Below are 18653 nucleotides of genomic sequence, written 5' to 3'. Positions count from 1 at the left end.
TTCAGGGTAAGCATCATAGTTTATTCTGAAGAGAGAAAACATCCTGTGGTAAAGGGTAGTTTGTACATAAATTCTAGAGTGACCTCTGTTCCTGTCAAAATACACAGGGGTTATTTGTTCAGAGACAATGACCAAGTAAAGGAAATCTTCCTTTTTATGCAGCTTCAGCCTGTGCTTTTGGATAAGTCATGTAATTTCCTGGAGTATCCGGTGGACCGAGAAGACTAACAAATTTGTCTCAGAGGAGTTGTGGTGTTTAACGTGTGACATATCAGTTACTTTGAGAGTTCATTGCCAGAGGTTTAGGACATTGGCACTTGACTGAGTTGTATGTTGAACAATTGGGTCTAATGCTCTGTCCGTACTTGACTTTATCTAACAAGCTTCCTAAGCTTGTTGTGCTCATAGTGCTAACAAACTGGCAAAGCTCATGGTCTGACATATTCTTTGCAATAAAGGCAAATTTTTCAACCTAAAAGAGAAATTCTCTTACTCTTTATTTTTGTAAATGTAAAAATATTTAGCCATCTATAGCCTCTGGATTACTAATAAGTGTAAATATCTTTGAGGGTATAAACAATTTCTAGGAGATGTTTCAAATCAACTTCTCCTTAATTTTGCAGTGGAATGTCTAACCTGAACCCCCTATCTTCACAATATGTGACTGGAAAGCTTATTTTCCACTGAGCTTTTCAAAAAACCTGAACTTTAATACAGTACAGCACATCAGAAAGATGATACATATAGCAAGCAAAATGAGCATGCGATTTAAGTAACTAGCTCATCAGCTGCAAAGTCCTTTGAGTCTCCCTCACAAAAAAAGGAATGCAAAAAGATAAGATTAAAATAGCAGTATTATAATTTCTCCACTGCCTTTGGTTTGAATACATATTCTCTGCTTCTCCAAATAAGGCCTAAGACACCATATGTGAATGTTGACCATGCATTCACTTTCCTCTTCATCCTCTGAAGTCTGCAGCGTGTGGCACTACTGGAGAGGATCTAAAATGGCAAAGTGTGAGCTCCAGCTCCGATTACGCTGCAGTTGTGCAATATGATACTTAATATCTTGTGAAGCCCAGTAAATCTTAATCACGTAACTGAAGATGTGTGTTTTCTGCCTCATAACTGAGGTTGCAGAGAATGTGTTTACAAATTGGTGGAAGCCTTATAAAATCCTGAGTAGACAAGCTATGTGTGCGGCATAACCAAGCCTTGGTCCGTACTGTCGTTCTGGATAGTGGCTGGCGAGCTGAAGACTCTTACAGAGTGTTTGTATAGACTCAGCATTTGAAACATGCACACCTTCCAGAACACAGCACGTTCAGTCGTAAGAGCTTACCATAAACTGCAGTTTATATTTGGAGTAACTTACGCTCAAATTGCACTCTCTTAAAATAATAACAAATAAACATTTACTGAAGTGAGATGTGTGGGAGTTGTTTTTCACATAAGCATGAACTGTAGCTATAGCTTCCTGGCATTTGGAGAATTGAGTGCTTATCTTTTCCAAGATCTAAATTTGGGAATTTCATCATCTGAAACAGCATGAAAGGTTTTCAAAGCATGCTAGTGATAATAACGCTATGAAACATTAGTGGGAAATTTCTATTTGAATTTTAAGTACAGTAACTCTTTCAGATAATACCAATATGAATTATTTTCTACTCAGGAAAACAACCACCTCACATGTACCACTTCATCTTCTGTTAAAAACTGGATTAATAAAAAGTAAGACCTTTTATAGCTGTGAGCAAAACATTGTATTGTACATTTGTGAGAGAGACAGACAATACACAGTTCTGTGAAGGAGTGAAGTACCTGTAAATGATACATGCAGTGTTCTGACAGGTGCTGCAGTTGTTGAGGTCTTGACCAGTGTGATAGAAATTACGCCTGTAATAGACAGTAGTTCATTTATAGATGAATTAACAGATGTCTGAATCTTTCATGAATAAAAATAGTTCTGTTCACCACTTATTTTATCTTTATTAAAAATTCTGGTGTCAAACTCTAAATTAGAAAGTTGCTTTAAAATCCCCAAACTTTATGTTGATTTATGTTTTTATTTTTTTGTCTTCCCTATCTCATACTGTTAAGATTCTGATGGTCGGTTCTTGCATGAATACTTGTTAGGAAAACACAGATGTGCGACTGCTTCTTATAAACACACTTATATTCTTATAAACACCCTTTAAAGTATTTGAATATCCATGCTTTTGGTGAATCAATCTTATCTCTGCCCTTATGCTTTAAATTCTTTCCCCTTTTCATGTTTCCTCACTTAACTATAAACAAGTCAGGTTTTTACTGTGGGTACTATACAAATCTGGAGTGTTGAGAAAACAAGAAATTGGACTTAACACCAACTAGAGTTGAATTATTTTGATGATGGAGAGATCTGCATTATAAACAATTTGTGGTCGGTAGCTCATCTGAAGGATGTGTAACACACACTTAATGAGTGTAAGTTATTTGAAGTAGGGGAGTTCAGTTGATACCAAATAATTTCCTGATTTATTTTGGAATTAAAGTGGAGGTTCTTCAAGTACCTCATTGTGCTACTTCCACAAGTACTTTTATTATGGAAACCGTGGAAACTAACAGAAGTATTTTTTATATTAAGAGCCAGATGAACATTACTCAAAATGTTTCAAGATAAAAAAGATTATCTCTACAGAGTAAAATGAATGCTAACTTGATTTATGTTATTTTAATGTTTTAAATGAATATAAATTCATATTTGGAGCGTGAGTGGGAGAGTTATACATCAGAAATGCAAGAAGGTAATTTTAACTCCCAGATAAAATACTTTGAGAAAGAAAGAATTCTTCAAAATAGATTTACTTTTCTTCAGAAGTTGCAGGAAAATTGGAGTGTATAAAATCGTGGCTTCAGTCAGGTAAGTCCTGACAGTTTTTGCACACCCACACAAACCTCTTGTGTCCACATGGGAACAAGTGCAAAGAGTTGGTGCTGAGCCACGGGAGCAAGTCAGTGTCACATTTCGTGCTTATTCTATGCAATTGAACCTACACAAAAATCTCGATGCCACCTTCTTTTTGTCATTGCAGAGTTTGTAGAAATGTGGAAGATTATCAGATTGATTCCTTAATTGTAGTCAGTAAATACTGTTGATACCAATTATGCATAAATGATTATTCTCGATGCCTAAGCTAGCTGTGCCAAGTAAATCTATGAAAATGTAGGCTCCATGTTGTTATATCTTTAAAAAATAAATGTAAATGGAACCTTTATTCTCTTAATATTCTGAATGACAAAAATTATTTGACGGATTATAGGCCACTCTCATAAAGCAGAACTTTAAGATGTATCCTAGATGCATTTACTGTAAGTAGGAGCTGCTTAGAATAGAATAGAATGCTTTAGAAAGCATTATTAGGATATTCTAAAACCTGTTTTGAGCATAGAAATATATGAAATTCTATTTTATCTTTGTCCTACAAAGGTGTCCAATCTCTAGACATTAGTTGCATTTATAATATTATTATTATTTACAATGAGTAAGTTGCATAAATAAGCTACTTAAATAATATTTGCAACCTCGGCTAATAGTCACTGTGAGAGCAGACTGAAAATAAATACAGGTCATGAATTCTTATGATAGCGCAGAAAGTCATTCTAAAGTCAGATTCTGAAGTGAGTTCTTGCTAACAATCTTCACATGCTGTATGTTCATGGTTTTAATCCCTTTTAAACACCTACCTCCACCTCCTGTGAAATCTTCCTGACATATTGAAGCTCCTGAAGTTTACCTGGCCTCCTGCCTTTTCCTGGTTTTAAGGCGTTCCCTTTAAGGCTGTTTGTGGTGACACAAAACGTAACTGGTCCCCAAATGTCTGCAGATGCTATGCTTTAGACACTAATACTTTTGCTTGCTTATGAAGGCAGTAATAATTTACTGAACAAAAGCATGGGTTTGCTGATATAAACTGTTTCAGCAAGAGGACTGCTTTGGCACTAAGTGCGTATCTGGCCTTGCTATTTAAGGGAGAACTGACTTGCCATATGTTTCTACATACGTTATTACATTAGACTGTTGGGCTTTGTTGTTCTACTGCATAGATTTTAGCTAGCTGGAGACTGCCAACTTTCAGGTGTCAGTGGCTTTGTATCTGCCACGATAAATCTGAATAAAAAAATGAGTCAATAAACTGTGTCTCACACTGGATTTAGTAAAGGCAGTGTCATCTAAAGCCAAACTATAAAGAGACTTCCTTCTCTGTTGAAGCTCGAATACCAGAAAAAGCGTGAGATACTGGTTTTGCAAACTCATCGTTAAATATTGCAGGAAAGATTTTTTTCAGTAGCAAAGCTTAAAAGAGTGCTAACATCTACTTTACATTTGTGATGAATTACTGATATTAAAATGCACCATACCCTTCACTGAGGGCTCTGGATTTTTCCAGGTCTTGGATTACATTCAAAAGGACTTTAATCTTCTCCTGGTTTGACTGCAAGGATTCCTCTACAGACTGCAGCCTGCCTTGTAGGGCACAGAGTTCGCCATGTGCCAAATGAATTTGATTTATTTCGCTAATCTCTGTCTTGCTTTGTGGTTTTATTTCATTCCTTGGCAGATAAGACTTTGTGTGAAATCCTTCTAAACAGCTGTTACACTGAGAGACATCCGACTGGGTAGAATTTTTCTCGATTTCAGTATTACATGACAGAATAGATTTTGACGCATTACTGCTTGTCGATGACATTATTGTGTGATCATCGTTTGTTAATGTCGCACAGCTTGAATCCGTTTTGTGCTCTCCTGCCTGTTGATAGTTTCTGAGGCAACAAGGAGATGAACTGTGGTTTGATGGAGGTGATAATGGAGCAGTTGTCTTGCTGCTTGAATCTTCACTGGTAACAGGCAACTCAGAATCACTTTTGTCTGCTTCACAAGAGTCGGAATGTGGATTACATTCACTGCAGTTAGTAGAATTGCTCAGGCAAGGGTATGGTTTTTCAGAATTAGATGACAGCGTTCTGTTTTCATTATTTTTGTTTCCATTTATGACAGTAGAAGAATGTAGTGAGTTACTTAAATTCATGGTTGTGTTTGGTGCATCCCTGCAAACATTGCTGTCTTGTGGAAAACTCACATGTATGTATTCAGGTACCTGTGTAGAAACAGTTGTCTTCTCTGCTGCTGAGAAATCATCGGAGTGGATTGGTCCATTGCTTTGTGCTTTTGATGGTCTTTGACTTAACTGACCATTCACTTCACTATTCCTAAATCCATCTTCAAAATGATCAGTTATTCTTAAGTAACAGAGATCCGAAGACATAATGTCTTGTTCAGAAATATTGCCATTTACTTGGATAGAATTGGCAGGCTCAGTTGGCATTTCTGTTAATGACTTGCTTACTGTCAGCTTTTTCTTTTTAAAAACCGGGAAGTGTTTCCTGAGGCTGGGAGATGTTTGTATGGCAATATTCCGAAGCCCCTTCTGAGCTTTTGGGAAAGATGGAGATTGATGCAGCAAAAAATTGTGATCCTGAAATATTTCTGTTCTTCCAGTGCTGAATGCTAGATTTTGGGCAGGATTAGTATCCAGTTCTGCCTTTGTGTTCACACCATCATCCTTGAATCGAACTTGCTGAGATTTGCTCCTGCGGTGGTGTGGCTGTCTCATGAAATCAGCTGAATCTAGACTGTTCCTTTTCAGTAGCACTGGGCGCATTTTCATGTTTTGCTGGGCCATTGAATCACAATTTAAAGTCTGTAAGTAACGTGTTTATTTGTGAGCCATTTCATTTGTCGTTTGAACTGTATGTTATGGTTGTTCCTAAGATGCACAGGAATATCTTACACCTGAAGAAGCTAAGTTTGTCATTCTTCTTCTCATTATGTAGACTTTTAACTGACATACTCTCTTTATGGATGCTTTTTCAGAGTTAATTGCTGATTAGACCAAACACTAAAATAAAGAAGTTAAATATCAAATGGAAGGAGAGATTTCTTGTATCTAGGGAAGGCTGAAATCCTTGTGTTCTGAAGCTAATGTGATCTTTGCATTACCAAGTTGTAACAGGCTGTTTTTCTTACACATAACTAATTCAAAGGTAAGATTGAGTCTATGGCTTTTCTGATGGCTCTTGTTTGACAGTCAGCTCCATTAGTCATCCGGCTTTTTTTATGACTGACCAATCACATATGTTTTATTTGCATGTTGTCTAAACAACAACCATAATAACTTAGGGTGGCATTTTCATTTCCATTGCATAGTTGTACTGCTGGAATATATCCATTAATACCAAACTGATTTGCTTTCTTCAGAGAGAGTTTTTCTTCTTCAGCCATCTTTTTATGTTGCAAAGGAAACTAATCTTCCCAAACAGTTATGCAATGTGTAACCACTTTTGACCAGGCGAAAATCCACCATCCAGTGGGTTTCAGTGAGATGAGTTATTGACGTGCAGTTGTTATTCAGTTCATGCAGATCCAAGGCCAGTCAGATCCAAGGGACTGTTTCCTTTGGGGAAGTTCTGTACATGCTGTGGCATCAGAAGGGTGATCCAGACCAGATAACCAGGACATGCACAACAACAGCAACTGTTTCCTGAAAGTAAAAAGACAACAGATGTAGATGAATAAACTAATTTTCTTCTGCTGTCTCCTAACGACTTTTCACCTCTAGTGATTTTGTAACTTTGGCAGTGGGATACTTATATAGAAACTGAAAAATGTTTTATAATTTTGAAGTGACTAAGGTTTTCTTCATATTAAACACAAAGCACCAAAAATGGATGTAAAATATTCAGAGCAGCAGTTTTCTCCTAGTGATCTGTACTCATGTACGGGCCTTAATCTGGTCCCAAATACAGATCTTAAAACGTAAATGTTCGGATTTGATAATGGCTGTTAAATCCTGTTATGGATGAAAAGTCAAAAAACTGAACAAAACAAACGTGAACTCTTATTCTGGAGGCAAGTTAGGGTTCAAACAAAACTGGGGTTTATTTTTAATTATGATTCTTATTTTTTTAGAGTTGCTTATTTCAAAGTGTTCATATTTGAGTACAATTCTTGGTCAAGGAAAAAATTATTTTAAAATGTCATTAAGGCAAATGGAAACTTTTCTGGGGAGAAACCATCTTTTTCCCATGATGTATCAATTATTTGGGTATCAAGACTCAAATTGGCTGCACAGACAATGTAAATTGTCCTTGTCAATTTGCGTGCAGGAGATTGGCCCGTAAAGCCGTGATTTGTCATGTTTGGTCCAGAAGAAAACGAACATTAAACATTTTGAGTGACCACTAAAACTTACATTTCTAAAAAAAACCAGGCCAGTATTACAGTCATAATGAGCATGTATTACATTAGAAAGACTGGAGTAAAGTAAAAGGTGACATTTTATTGTGGAGCCAGCTGTTAGCAAAACTTTACTTGCAAGTATTTTAGTCTTTATCAAGTGTAATATAAGACCTAATCTTTTTGTAGACCCTAAAATAAAGCTTCAACACATTTTTCCCAGCTGGCTTTTCAATTATGATAATGTTTGCTGCAGTGACATCTTATTCACAGGTGAAGGGGTAATGAGCATTGACCTCTTCCAAGATCTCTCTGTTCTATAAAAACAGTAGTAGTAGTAGTGAAATTTGAAGTGCTAATGAATAGTCGCTCCAAATGCAGACCATGGATGCATCCCCTGCCTTGAGCAGCAGGATGGGCCGTTTGTATGTTAGTACTCAAGTGTACAAGCGGATGATGGATTGAAGCTGGTAGGGCGGCCAGGCTGGGTGATGGGGGTTTGATGGGTTGAAGGGTTGGGCAGTGCATTGTTTCCTTTTCCCTGGCATAGGAACCCATGATGTGTTGACCGGTGGCACAACAGGGTATGATAGAGATATGTAACAAGACATTGCTAATGAAGATGTGATATACTAGAGCTGCAAGAATAAAATATGAAGCCAGTTAAAGTGAAATCTAAGGCTTGCGCTTCAACCATGTGAGTAAGTGACTTCATATATAACTAGCAATCACATAGGCCAAGACGCATCTTGTTGCTTCAATATTTTTATGTCAAAATATAATTACTTCGATAGAATTATTGTCGGCAACCTTTCTGTTACAAATTCAGATTTGTTATGGCTTCCTGAGGTGGAACATGTAGGTGAGGGCATGTCATATATTGTTTGAATTATCTACATTTAACTTCTTTACATTTTAGCTAGGACTTCTCACTGCATATTTCTGTAGTGTTAAGGGTGGTTTTGCTGTTTTTTACCCAAATAATCACTGTGATAGACTTCCTCACAAATGTGAATTCTCCTACCCAAATCATTCCAGAATAGTTTGAGCTGAAATTTGGTATATGCAATGAATAGTGCTAACCAGCAGCAGATTTTAAGTACTGAATTCAAAATTCATTCATGAGATGTACCTCTATGTAAAATTTTCCCTGTATTTTTAATAAATTATACTACATCTGAAACCATCTGCTAGAACAGAATAGGGATAACGGTAAATTTATGCAAAACATGGGGAAATATTCTATGGGATTTTTAATAATCAAACGTAGTTTGCTTTTAGGATTACAGTGATTTTAAAGATGCACTGAATTCACAGCATATTGTTAATTTACTATTAATCCTGTTCCCTGTTAATTTACTGATGGCTTCATATAGCCTTACTACTTCCGTCATCTTTTATTTAAGCATTGCACAAACTTCACCATATTTAATTTACAAGAATTGATGAGATGGGTGCAATGGGAAGGATCTTGTTAGAGAATATATATCGATCTGTTATGTAGTCTCAGGTAACATTTAGGCAATATAATATAATTTAAGCAAAGTAATAATGTGATGTTGCTCTATTATTAAGTTTTAGAAGAAAGTGAGTGTTGGATGGTTTCACTGCACAGCAAAATGTTGCATAAGCTATTGAAGAAACAAATATGTACGTTAATACCAAATTTTGTTTTCATGATATGCTGGCATTAAGTCACTTAAATCACGGTACTGCTTGTTCACTGCAAACAAGTATACACAATAAACAAGCCAAAGAGTTCTGCAAATAAGGTTCTAGTGCCAAGTTCTGAATTCTCCTGTCATCCACTAATTACTGGAGGCTTTTTACGGTTTTGTTTGAGATTTTATCCAAATATTGCTGTAGTGTTCTCCACTTCCCATCACAGCTGCTGTGCTCCAGGCAGATGGGCTACTTTAAAGGTTATACTTGCCCAATTAAATTCAGAAAGAAGCTTAGAAATCTAATCCTTTGTGTTTTAAATACAAGTAAAAAGCCCTTAACGGTTTTGGGAGAGCTCTCTACTTTAGCTGTACAGACATGTGAGGTAGATCCTTGCGTTATTAACTTGCAAATTGCCATTTTAATGCTATGTGATTTTTAGCTGCCTTGGCATGCAATAGTCTGGGGTTCATATGAATTGTTGTAATGACAGTTTTGATGCTGTTATTTATATTAAATCAAACTGAAATAAAAAAAAAAAAAAATAGATAGGAATGCTCGAATTGAATTGAAAACCCAAATTAGTGAATTCCTATGATTTATAGCTGTCTGTTTAGATTCACAAATCAGTGTAACATTGGCAATTACTAAATTTAAATAACACGTTCCCTTGCCCAGGATGGAATTCCTCTTTCTTTTCTGGCTCGCAACTTAGAGGTCTTGTTTTGCTCGTTATTTCCCATGGACTGAAGTGTGAAACATTCTAAGGACCTATTTTATAGAAATGCTTTCAATGTACTCATTTAACTTCTGTCACTTATAACAAAAACACATATGTCAGTTTAAAATTTGTCTTGCAATGAGAACGCTTTTGGCAGGAGAAGTTCGCTGGGATTGAATGTCTCCAAGGTTCCATCACCGCACATCCAGCCCCCTCCTCCCCGTCCCTTCCCTGGGCAGCTGCTCGTCGGTGCTGTGGCAATGCCTTGTGCTTCGCTTGTTCTGTGTCATTACAACTCTGCTTGATACTTAATATTAAATGGTGCATATTTCATGCTTCTCTTTTCAATGTTTTGAGCGTGTGAATCTGACTGATAGATATCATTGCATTTTTTTCTTTTATTCTTGGCTTATATTATTAAAGCAAGTCTTAGAATTTTTGAAGTCTCTACAAGCTTTCTGCACACACTTCTTAATGGCGATAGTTACTCGCCCGTGTAACTTTATTCTAGCTGTAGTGTAATTGTATAACTGGGTGTAATATGTGAATTGCCTGGAAAAGACTAAGGTGCAAAGTCTGCCACCTCCAAATAGCAGTGGAACTGGTTTTCCAACCTCCAGATTGTGTTTTTGAGTTCTTAAATATGCACTCACAGTTTAGTCAGTCAGCCAGGCAGAAGAAATTCGACCGTAAGATATATAGATATAGATATATTTTAATAATTATTCTTCCATCTGTCCTGCCCCTGCCTTCCTGATTCCTTGAAGAGTGTCACACACAGTCTTTTGGTTGATATATCAGTGTAATGACTGAAGCTGTGGGTAGAGGAGTGCAGCTGGTAAAGATATGTGGAGATTATGGTGAAAAGCACATATAACGGCAAAGGGCAGTGGGGATCTTGGAAGGATGTAGATGTGCGAGTGTGGTGGTTCCGGGTGTTTCCTGCAGTTTGTGGGAAAAGTTAAATATTTGACATGGTTTTCAGACTCAATTGCAGTTTAACACCTTAATTTTCCATTTTACTTAGTTTGCTCAGAAAAAAATAATGTTTTTACTTGTGTTGGAAGTGTGATATATGTTTGTAGTATTTTGCTTTTATTTTATGCATGTGTTAAAGCCAGTATTTATTGAAAAACAAATTTGGACAGACCCTGTTCAATAAATAAAACTACTAGGCTAAAAGCTTTTTGTGAGGGCTTTCAACAGAAAGATTATTTATGTCATTTTCTATACTGTACTTTTGAGCATCAGCACTTCAAACTCCCTGATTCACTCTAAATTTTTGCCACTTCCACATGACACATCTACCAAAGATTAAACAGCAGATGAATTCAAGCATTACTGATACAATGATAGCTGACAGAACTGTAATAACTGTAAGATAAAACTACTCAGTCTGAATATATTATGTCGTGTCTGATTTGTGTTTTATATAATACAGATTGTCCATGATATGCAGGTAGATGGACATTTTCATTTTAAAGAGTTCTGTTGATTCAGTGTGGTTTGTGTTTGATAATAAGCTGTTCCCTTGGTGGGAGAATCATGACCCTCAGTTTCTAAGAAATATGTGTGACTGTCAGTTTCCCTTCATACTGCAAATCTCTCCGATATTCTGAGCAGTTGGCAGGACAAGAGGCTGTATGTGCTGCGGCTGTTCCGAGCTGCGTGTCTGTCAATGGCTGGATGACAGACTGAGCACTGCAGAGGACCCATTCCATATGCAGCTTCACCCCTGCCTTTCAGAAAGGAAAATCAGTGTCTGAAATGAAACTTTTTTGATTAATCAGCATGCGTTCATGCTTTAAGTGCGTTGGTTTGGATGTCAGTTGTCTTCATGTTCATTTTCTCTCTCTGGCAGGAACTTTGACAATAGATGTTGGCTGGGCTGTTTAATTTAGTCCTACCTCTACTTTTGATAAAACTCATGTTGGCTTTTTCCTCAAACTAGTGATAGGTGCTGAGGATAAGCTTAGATATGCTTCTGAAATCACTGCAGATTGAACTAAAACATGTATCACCAGATAACATGAAGAGCTAGAGATGGATTTAAAACCATTGGAATTGGGTGGTGCTCAAAAATGTCTCTTTTCCCCTTTTCCTGCCCTCTGTTACAATAACACAACCTTAGCTGAACTGCATTGGGTTCCCCTCGTTCCTGAGTCTAAACATAAACACTAGTTTGAAGCTGACTTTGTTCTCCCTCTGTCCACAGACTGAGCCAAGTTTACACAGTTTGCCTTTTTTCCTCTTTTCAGTGCAGCTCAAGTTTTAAAACATGTATGTTGGCAAAAATATGATGAGACAGATTGCTACATATTTTTGAGATGTAAAACTTAGAGCTGGGTTGAGAAATATCCAACATGGAAGCAATCCTTAAAATCTAAAAGTATAAAGCAATTTAATACTTGAATGGTTCTGTAACTGTCAGAATTTTTAATGTCATTATCAAAATTTTTCTTCAGTATTCTCTCAAAGGTAACCTCTAAAGCACCAATCACACTAAGTCATTCTAGGATGGATTTTAATGAATGTCTTACTTTTTCAAGCTCTAAGAAACCTCAGTGGATTTTACAGCCCTATTTTCTGCCAACCTCTGAGCTCAGTAAGGCTGGAAAGGGATTCATCACAGCCTGCTGGACTGCAGAATTGTTTTTAATAGTTTCATCCTTAATTTAAGGTAACCTTTGTGTTTATAGCAGGCTCTTCTATAGTAGTGTCAGATTATTGGGGGATTTTGAGAGTCTGTAGTAGAATGGCAATAGAATAATAGAATACTATTGTATAAGCAACTTATAGCATTCTCTTGATGTGAGTAGCTTTAAATATAGAATAAATAAGGGTTGTGCTTCATTAAAAACTTCCTATCCTTTTGCATCATGAAAACATTCCTATGGTATACCTTTTGCACCATGAAACCATGCCGATGTTATGCTCATTCTAAAATGTCTGTTGAGTATTTTTGAAACATTATTCTTTTTCACTATTGAATTAATCAGTTTTATGTATATATATATATATCTATATTTAAGTGCAGTTTGTAACCATATCAGTACATACTTCTAGGTTAATGTTCTGGGGAAAAATAAAAGTTATACTTGAAGTATCATTTTATGAGGAAAAGGTAAGATTGCTTCTGAATAGATTTTTCGTTTGCATATTTTCCTGCATTGTCTCAGGTTGCAGGGTGTTTTCTAATGTTATCATCACTTATTTGGGGATATGTATTACGGACACTGCAATTTGATGCTATCTTTCATCTGCCACTGTCACCAATTAGTTTCACAGTATTACAGTTTCCGGTTTGGAGGTAACTGAAATGAATAATGTTTGTGGCAGTTCTTTAAGAGTCCAAGTCAGTCTTAAAAGTGAAGTGCTGAACTGCACATGAGAAATGAAGTTGTGAACTATGATCAGCATTATATGTCATGACTGGATATCTTGGGCCTAGATGCCTGAATACCTCTTCAGATCCGCATTATCGGCCCCAGGGGTACACGGCATGCTTCTCACATCAGCATCACAGTTCTGTTGGAAAGCTTGACTCCAGAATTTGCTGGAATACTACTACGGGTTTCTGTCATATCTGAGAACATTTTTACTGCTTGTCAAAAGGGTTTGTGGCAAAGAAGAGACAAAAACCACATCACACTTTGCAGTTACCTGATGTACCACTTATATTCTTTAGGATACAGATATAATTAGCAGTTGAATTATTTTAATAGTCATTAATAGTAAGAAACTGAACTCTGGCCCCCAAATTTGTATTAGGGTCTGCAAAGGACTGTCTTGAAAATTCCATAGATGTCTTGATTTTTTTCTCTTTGTCATTCATTGTGATGTTACCAGAATACAGCTGTTTCTTGGATATGTTTTGATTTGCTTCTTGGGTTTTGCTGTTACAACTGACTTGTGTGGTGCTTGGCCCACTAATAATGTTGCTGTAAGAACGGATTGTGAGAGTCCTCAAACCAATTCCTTTAGTCTGTTTTATTTCACTATTTGCATCTGTGCTGCCAAATATCATCTATGCTACAGGCCCACATTTTGGCACAATCTTAGTCCTCTGTTTCCATCTGTGTACCCTGGTTTTATGCCCAGTGCCAGGGCAAGGGGGTAGCTGTGCTGAGCTCCCCCTGGATCACCGAGGCTCTTGGCAGACAGTATGGATGCAGCCACAGATTTATACTGATTCCCATTCTTTTCTCCCTGCTCAGGACAGATGGACTGGTGAAAAAAGCTCTGTTGTCAGGATGCATCTTTCTCACATAAATAAAAATCTAGTATGTTTCTTGGAGCTTTTGAAAAACTTAAAGGAATTGTGAAAAGGGCTAAAAGGCAAAATCAGAGAAAACTTTTTTGGCTTCCTTTTGTATTGTGCCACATGAAAGCTTCATTTTTAAAGGTCTTGCATAAAAAGCCAGTACATCCGCTTTTGCAGGAAAAATAGTACACACACTCAAACCCTGCAAAATCCAGGTAGGTACCACTTGATTTTCCTTCAAGTGAACCTCTTTAAATATAGTGTGATGCTTTATGTTTCTGGAGCAATTTTATTCACGATACCTCATTTAATTTCATCTTATAAAAGGTGGATATATTTATTCATTTAGCAGTTTAGGCTTAATTTCAAAATGGCAAAATTCTGAAATGGCAAGGTTTTAATGCTCAGAAGACTTATGTAGTATCTTTCTGAGAGCTTAATTAGACATTCTAAACCATATCGCTTTTTCCTTGCCTTTTGAACATAAAATATAAGCAGTATCTACTGAAGAGACAGTCACCAGCTTTATGTGCTAATGGTAACATGAAATGCTGTATTCTAATTATTTTCCAGTCATGACTTTTCTTCAGCTTGCAAACATCCAAAAATTGTTGAGAGAGTCAGAGACTCAAATGAACCTCAGGTTCTTCCTTCTATGAAGTTCAGAGGTAGCACATGGTGATCACATGTATTGGTTGCTAGTAAAGAACACAGAGCAAGGGCCGTCTGTCATGCAGTGAATGGATCGGTATGCAAATCTTGATGATTTCACAACATTTTCTTCCAGGATCTCATAGGCAGTAAAACAAAAAGGTTTTCTCTTTTGAAAAAGAAAAATCTTTAGAAGCAAATTTTAGCAGACAGTTTTTAGATAATGTTTCTTGCAGAAGGAAATGGATGAAAATGTCCTGAAAGTTACAGATGAACTGCAAGGAGGCTTCTGAAGGGAATATTTTCAGATTAGAATGGATAAAAGATGCAGAGCCTCAGAAGTAAAACCAGTCCCCCAAAAGGGCAAATTAGCAGCTTATTGTGATACACAGGAAAAAGCTGGCAGAGAAAAGGAAAGACGAAGCTGCTGAGATTTTTAAATGGCTCCTGTGTGCAGGGGCCAATTATTGATCACAACAAGGAGTCTTATTGCTTTGGGTCCCATGGAATAAAGCAAAAAGCTATTTATGAAGGTAAATGTGTTTATTATAAGAGACTGGATAATTTGCATATCATAGTTTGGTATCTGGAGTTTTCTCCAGTGCATAGGTTGTCTTGTGTGGTGTCCTTCTATTCCTTATTCTCACTGGCCTGCACGCAGAATATCCTATTTGGATTGTGAGCGCTGCCACAGAAGAGTTCTCTGTGTGTTCCTGTATGTGCTTAAATGTTCCCTGTTGGAAAACCCCATTGTGGGTTTGGTAGTGCTGACTGAACCTTGCTTGAGGACCTAAGAAGAAGGCGCAAACTCTTTTACAAATTGTGCTAGCAGGTTTTGTGAACCACCTCGAGGTAGGATCAAAGTGAATGGAGAGGATGATCTAACGTAGATGAATAATGCAGGATGTAGGATGTAAGCTTCTGACTTCAGAAAGGGAACATTTCAGTGATGGAAGAGATTATAGGATTTTTATCTCTGAGTAACATTACAGCAAGATTTGAAAGTTACTTCAGGTTGGGGAGGTTGGGTAGAGAAGATGCTGTGATATTTACTGCAGCAGAAAAATGGACTTAGCTAAGCAAGTTTTAGGAATGAAAATTCAATGTGGTTTCACTATATTTTGATTGAGATGATGCAGTGCCATTCTGCATGAAGTGCTGAAGATGCACTGAAAGATAAAATTATCATCATCATTTCTGAATGTAACTTTCAGAACTATGGTACTTCAAATTCCTTTATTATACTCTAATAAAAGTTCAGCCATCTCCTTTGAGGAGATGATACATTCCATTGGCTGTTTCAGAACGAAAGGCTTCATGGATTAGAACACATTTCTATCTCAATATTTCTTTTGGAGCATATATGTGAAATTGTTAGTACAAGGTTTACTGTCAGAAAATAAGATATAACACATACTTTTATCTTAAGGGAATAAATTCAGTCACATATATACAGTACACAAGTTGGGTTTTTTTTTTCCAGTGTTAGTTTGCAAAGACAAGTGTACTTAAAACAGAAATTTCTCTTAAGAAATGCTTGAGTGCCTACAGGGAGATGGGAGTTATCCAATGTGACAGGTTGGTGAGCTGGAAAGTGTTCAAATAGCTGGTTCATAACATAAAATTTCAGTGCTGTTTCTCACATAAATCTGCTATTCTTCCATTTTCTTGGTAGTTGGAAAAATACTGGGAAGTGCTTGATGTTTGTGTTAAAGTATACATACTTATGACACCTCAGATTGCTGTAAATTTCTATCCAGGCTTTATAAAATAATCTGGATCTGTATGTAGTCTGTGCCTAGGCAGATGTGCACATCTGTGTGTGTGTACGAGAGGTATCATGCTGCTTTGCAGGCCTTAGCAGTTTGATTGCAAATGTATTTGTTCATGAACCTGTGGCTATTCTTCAGGTGTCAGCTGCTCATATATTAACAAAAGCTGCTTCTCCATGTATTGGGGGGGAAAGGAGAGTTGCTTTATCTATCTATCTGTCTGTCTGTCTATCTATCTATCTTCCTGGTAGTCCCTTATCCACCTGGATATTTCAGCCCTTGTTTCATAGTGTATGTTGTTTTCACTAGTAGATTATCAATAATAACTAAAAGTAGCAACATCTGGTGATCTCATGTGCTTATTGTCTGAATTTTTGGGCTTGTTTACTCAAAATGATAGTGCAGGTGAGAGGAAATATCAGAAGTGTGTTTCTACCCCCTTGGACTTCCAGAAGGTTAACATCCCTTCATAATATACGTGCTGAATTTCTTCCTTTACAGGAACACTCCTTTTTATTTCTGCACCTGGGTAGACTGCATCTTTTCTAGACAGAAGATGAAGAGTCAAAACTATCTGAAGTGTTTTCATGGTGATTCTGTAAGAAAATCCTTTCTCATCATCCCACAGGATCTTGTTTGCTATGCTCAGAACAACAAAAATTTATGGACTGGTTGTTGTGGCACAGAAGTAACTTCATTACAGAATTCACTTCTCAGTGCTTGGCTCACACTAATATTTTCAAGGATTCTTTCTTGCGTTATGCACAGATCTATAGTATTCTTGTTGGCTGTAACATGCAGTGATAACTTTCACCTTTTAAAATGCGTCATAGTGTAGGGAAGTAAGTATCCAACTGAAGCCACTGCCTGCATAGAGAGGGATAAGTAATAGGGATCCAGATTGTGGTTTTGAAATATTTCCAGTTGTTTTAACTTTGGCAATGTATTATTCACCTTTGAATTCCATTTCATTGCATATGGAGACAAGGTAACTTTAGTTTAAATCATACTGATTGAGACAAACTGCTTATTTCCTTATTGGAATTACTTTATCTTCCTATAAGTAAAGTTCCTTTCAGGAAAAGGAAACAATCACTGCCTAGACTTTCATACACTGAACATGATTCTTCTGTCTTCATTTGCAAGCTGCAGAACTCTGATTTGATTGTGATTGATGTCCATGCAGTATGCAGGAAGACTTTAAGTGTGTAAGATGAAAAATTTTGCTATCTTCTCTAACAATGTTCTCAAGTTTTAGAAAACACTGCGGTTTTTATTGCTGTGCTTCTGGATTTTGGAACAACATTAAAAAAACTAAATATTTTCCTACAGTAACTATGTATGTTGGGAATGCTTAGCAACATGACACCATCTGCCCCAAGTTGTGTAATTTGTTGTTATGTGTATTCATGAATGATGTCGCTTGATTACTGAAGACAATTTTGCTGTTTCTGAATAGGCTGTTTAGTACAGCAGTGCACTCTAGGCGGGAATACCGGAATCTTGGATTAAGTCCTAATATTAGACACTGTGATTCCATTTAAAATATGTGGGCCACTGCATTAACAGTGCAGTTTAGCCCGACTGAGAGGTGGAACATTATTTCTTTCTGCAGAGCTCCCAGCTGACCTGTAAGTGTGATTTATAGGTTAGAATTGGCTCTCAATGAATCTGTTGAGAATATGACTAGAAAGACTGTGATTTGTCTTCTCTCCCGTGAGCAGACCCAGAAGATGCTGCAGGCAGGGAACGGAATCCAGCATTAGGCCTGAATGGACAACTGGGGGAAATAATGATTGTCTGCGTTCTGTGACTCTGCTGTTAGTCTTCCGTGTTCAAATGGATGTGCAGACTGGAAATAGAGTGAACACTAGTATTCAAAACAGAGAATTATGTTCTTTGTATATAGGCTTATATACTTGAATTTTCCAGGCAGATTTGTTCTGGATTCCTCAAGAAGTTACTGTATTAGGTGCTTTTAAAAGTATAGACAGATTTACTTTGCATCCATGCAAGTCTGAGTATTTGATGGAGTATTTCTTCCATTCCTGTCTATTTGGAGGGTGCATAATAAATTCTTCATATTGGGGTTGTTGGGTGAGTATGAAAGGAAGACTAGGGGGGTAATACTGTCATTGTACATTAAGAGCTGTTTTCCTTTTGACCTTTAGATGCATTGAAAAGATTTGAATTCCTGGAAACAAAGACTGTTTAAAAGCAGAGTGAAGCACTTGCTGAAGACTGACTTTTACACTTGAGTTGTTTTTATCATTACAGTATGTACTTACTTGCAAAAAACAACTCTTG

At 36.9% G+C, this 18653-nt stretch overlaps 2 protein-coding genes across 2 annotated transcripts in view; one reads left to right on the top strand and one right to left on the bottom strand.

The window, feature by feature from the left end:
- Window positions 1-18653, top strand: part of DOCK2 (dedicator of cytokinesis 2) — a 170603-nt gene that overhangs the window by 70723 nt on the left and 81227 nt on the right. The gene's annotated exons all lie outside the window — the stretch shown is intronic.
- The window catches only part of INSYN2B (inhibitory synaptic factor family member 2B), a 38069-nt gene that overhangs the window by 4128 nt on the left and 15288 nt on the right, over window positions 1-18653 (bottom strand). The window contains exons 2-3 of the mRNA XM_013367329.3: window positions 4402-6581; window positions 1822-1896 (exon numbers count right to left, since the gene is read on the bottom strand). Of these exons, the coding sequence (XP_013222783.2) occupies window positions 1822-1896; window positions 4402-5723 (1397 nt within the window). The 5' untranslated portion in view covers window positions 5724-6581. The remainder of the gene's footprint in view (window positions 1-1821; window positions 1897-4401; window positions 6582-18653) is intronic.

The sequence above is a fragment of the Columba livia genome, chromosome 14 (genome assembly GCF_036013475.1).
Source record: "Columba livia isolate bColLiv1 breed racing homer chromosome 14, bColLiv1.pat.W.v2, whole genome shotgun sequence".
NCBI classification, from domain to species: domain Eukaryota; kingdom Metazoa; phylum Chordata; class Aves; order Columbiformes; family Columbidae; genus Columba; species Columba livia.
The sequence above is the reverse complement of the archived record's forward strand: the minus strand, read 5'-3'. Positions and strand labels throughout refer to the sequence as shown.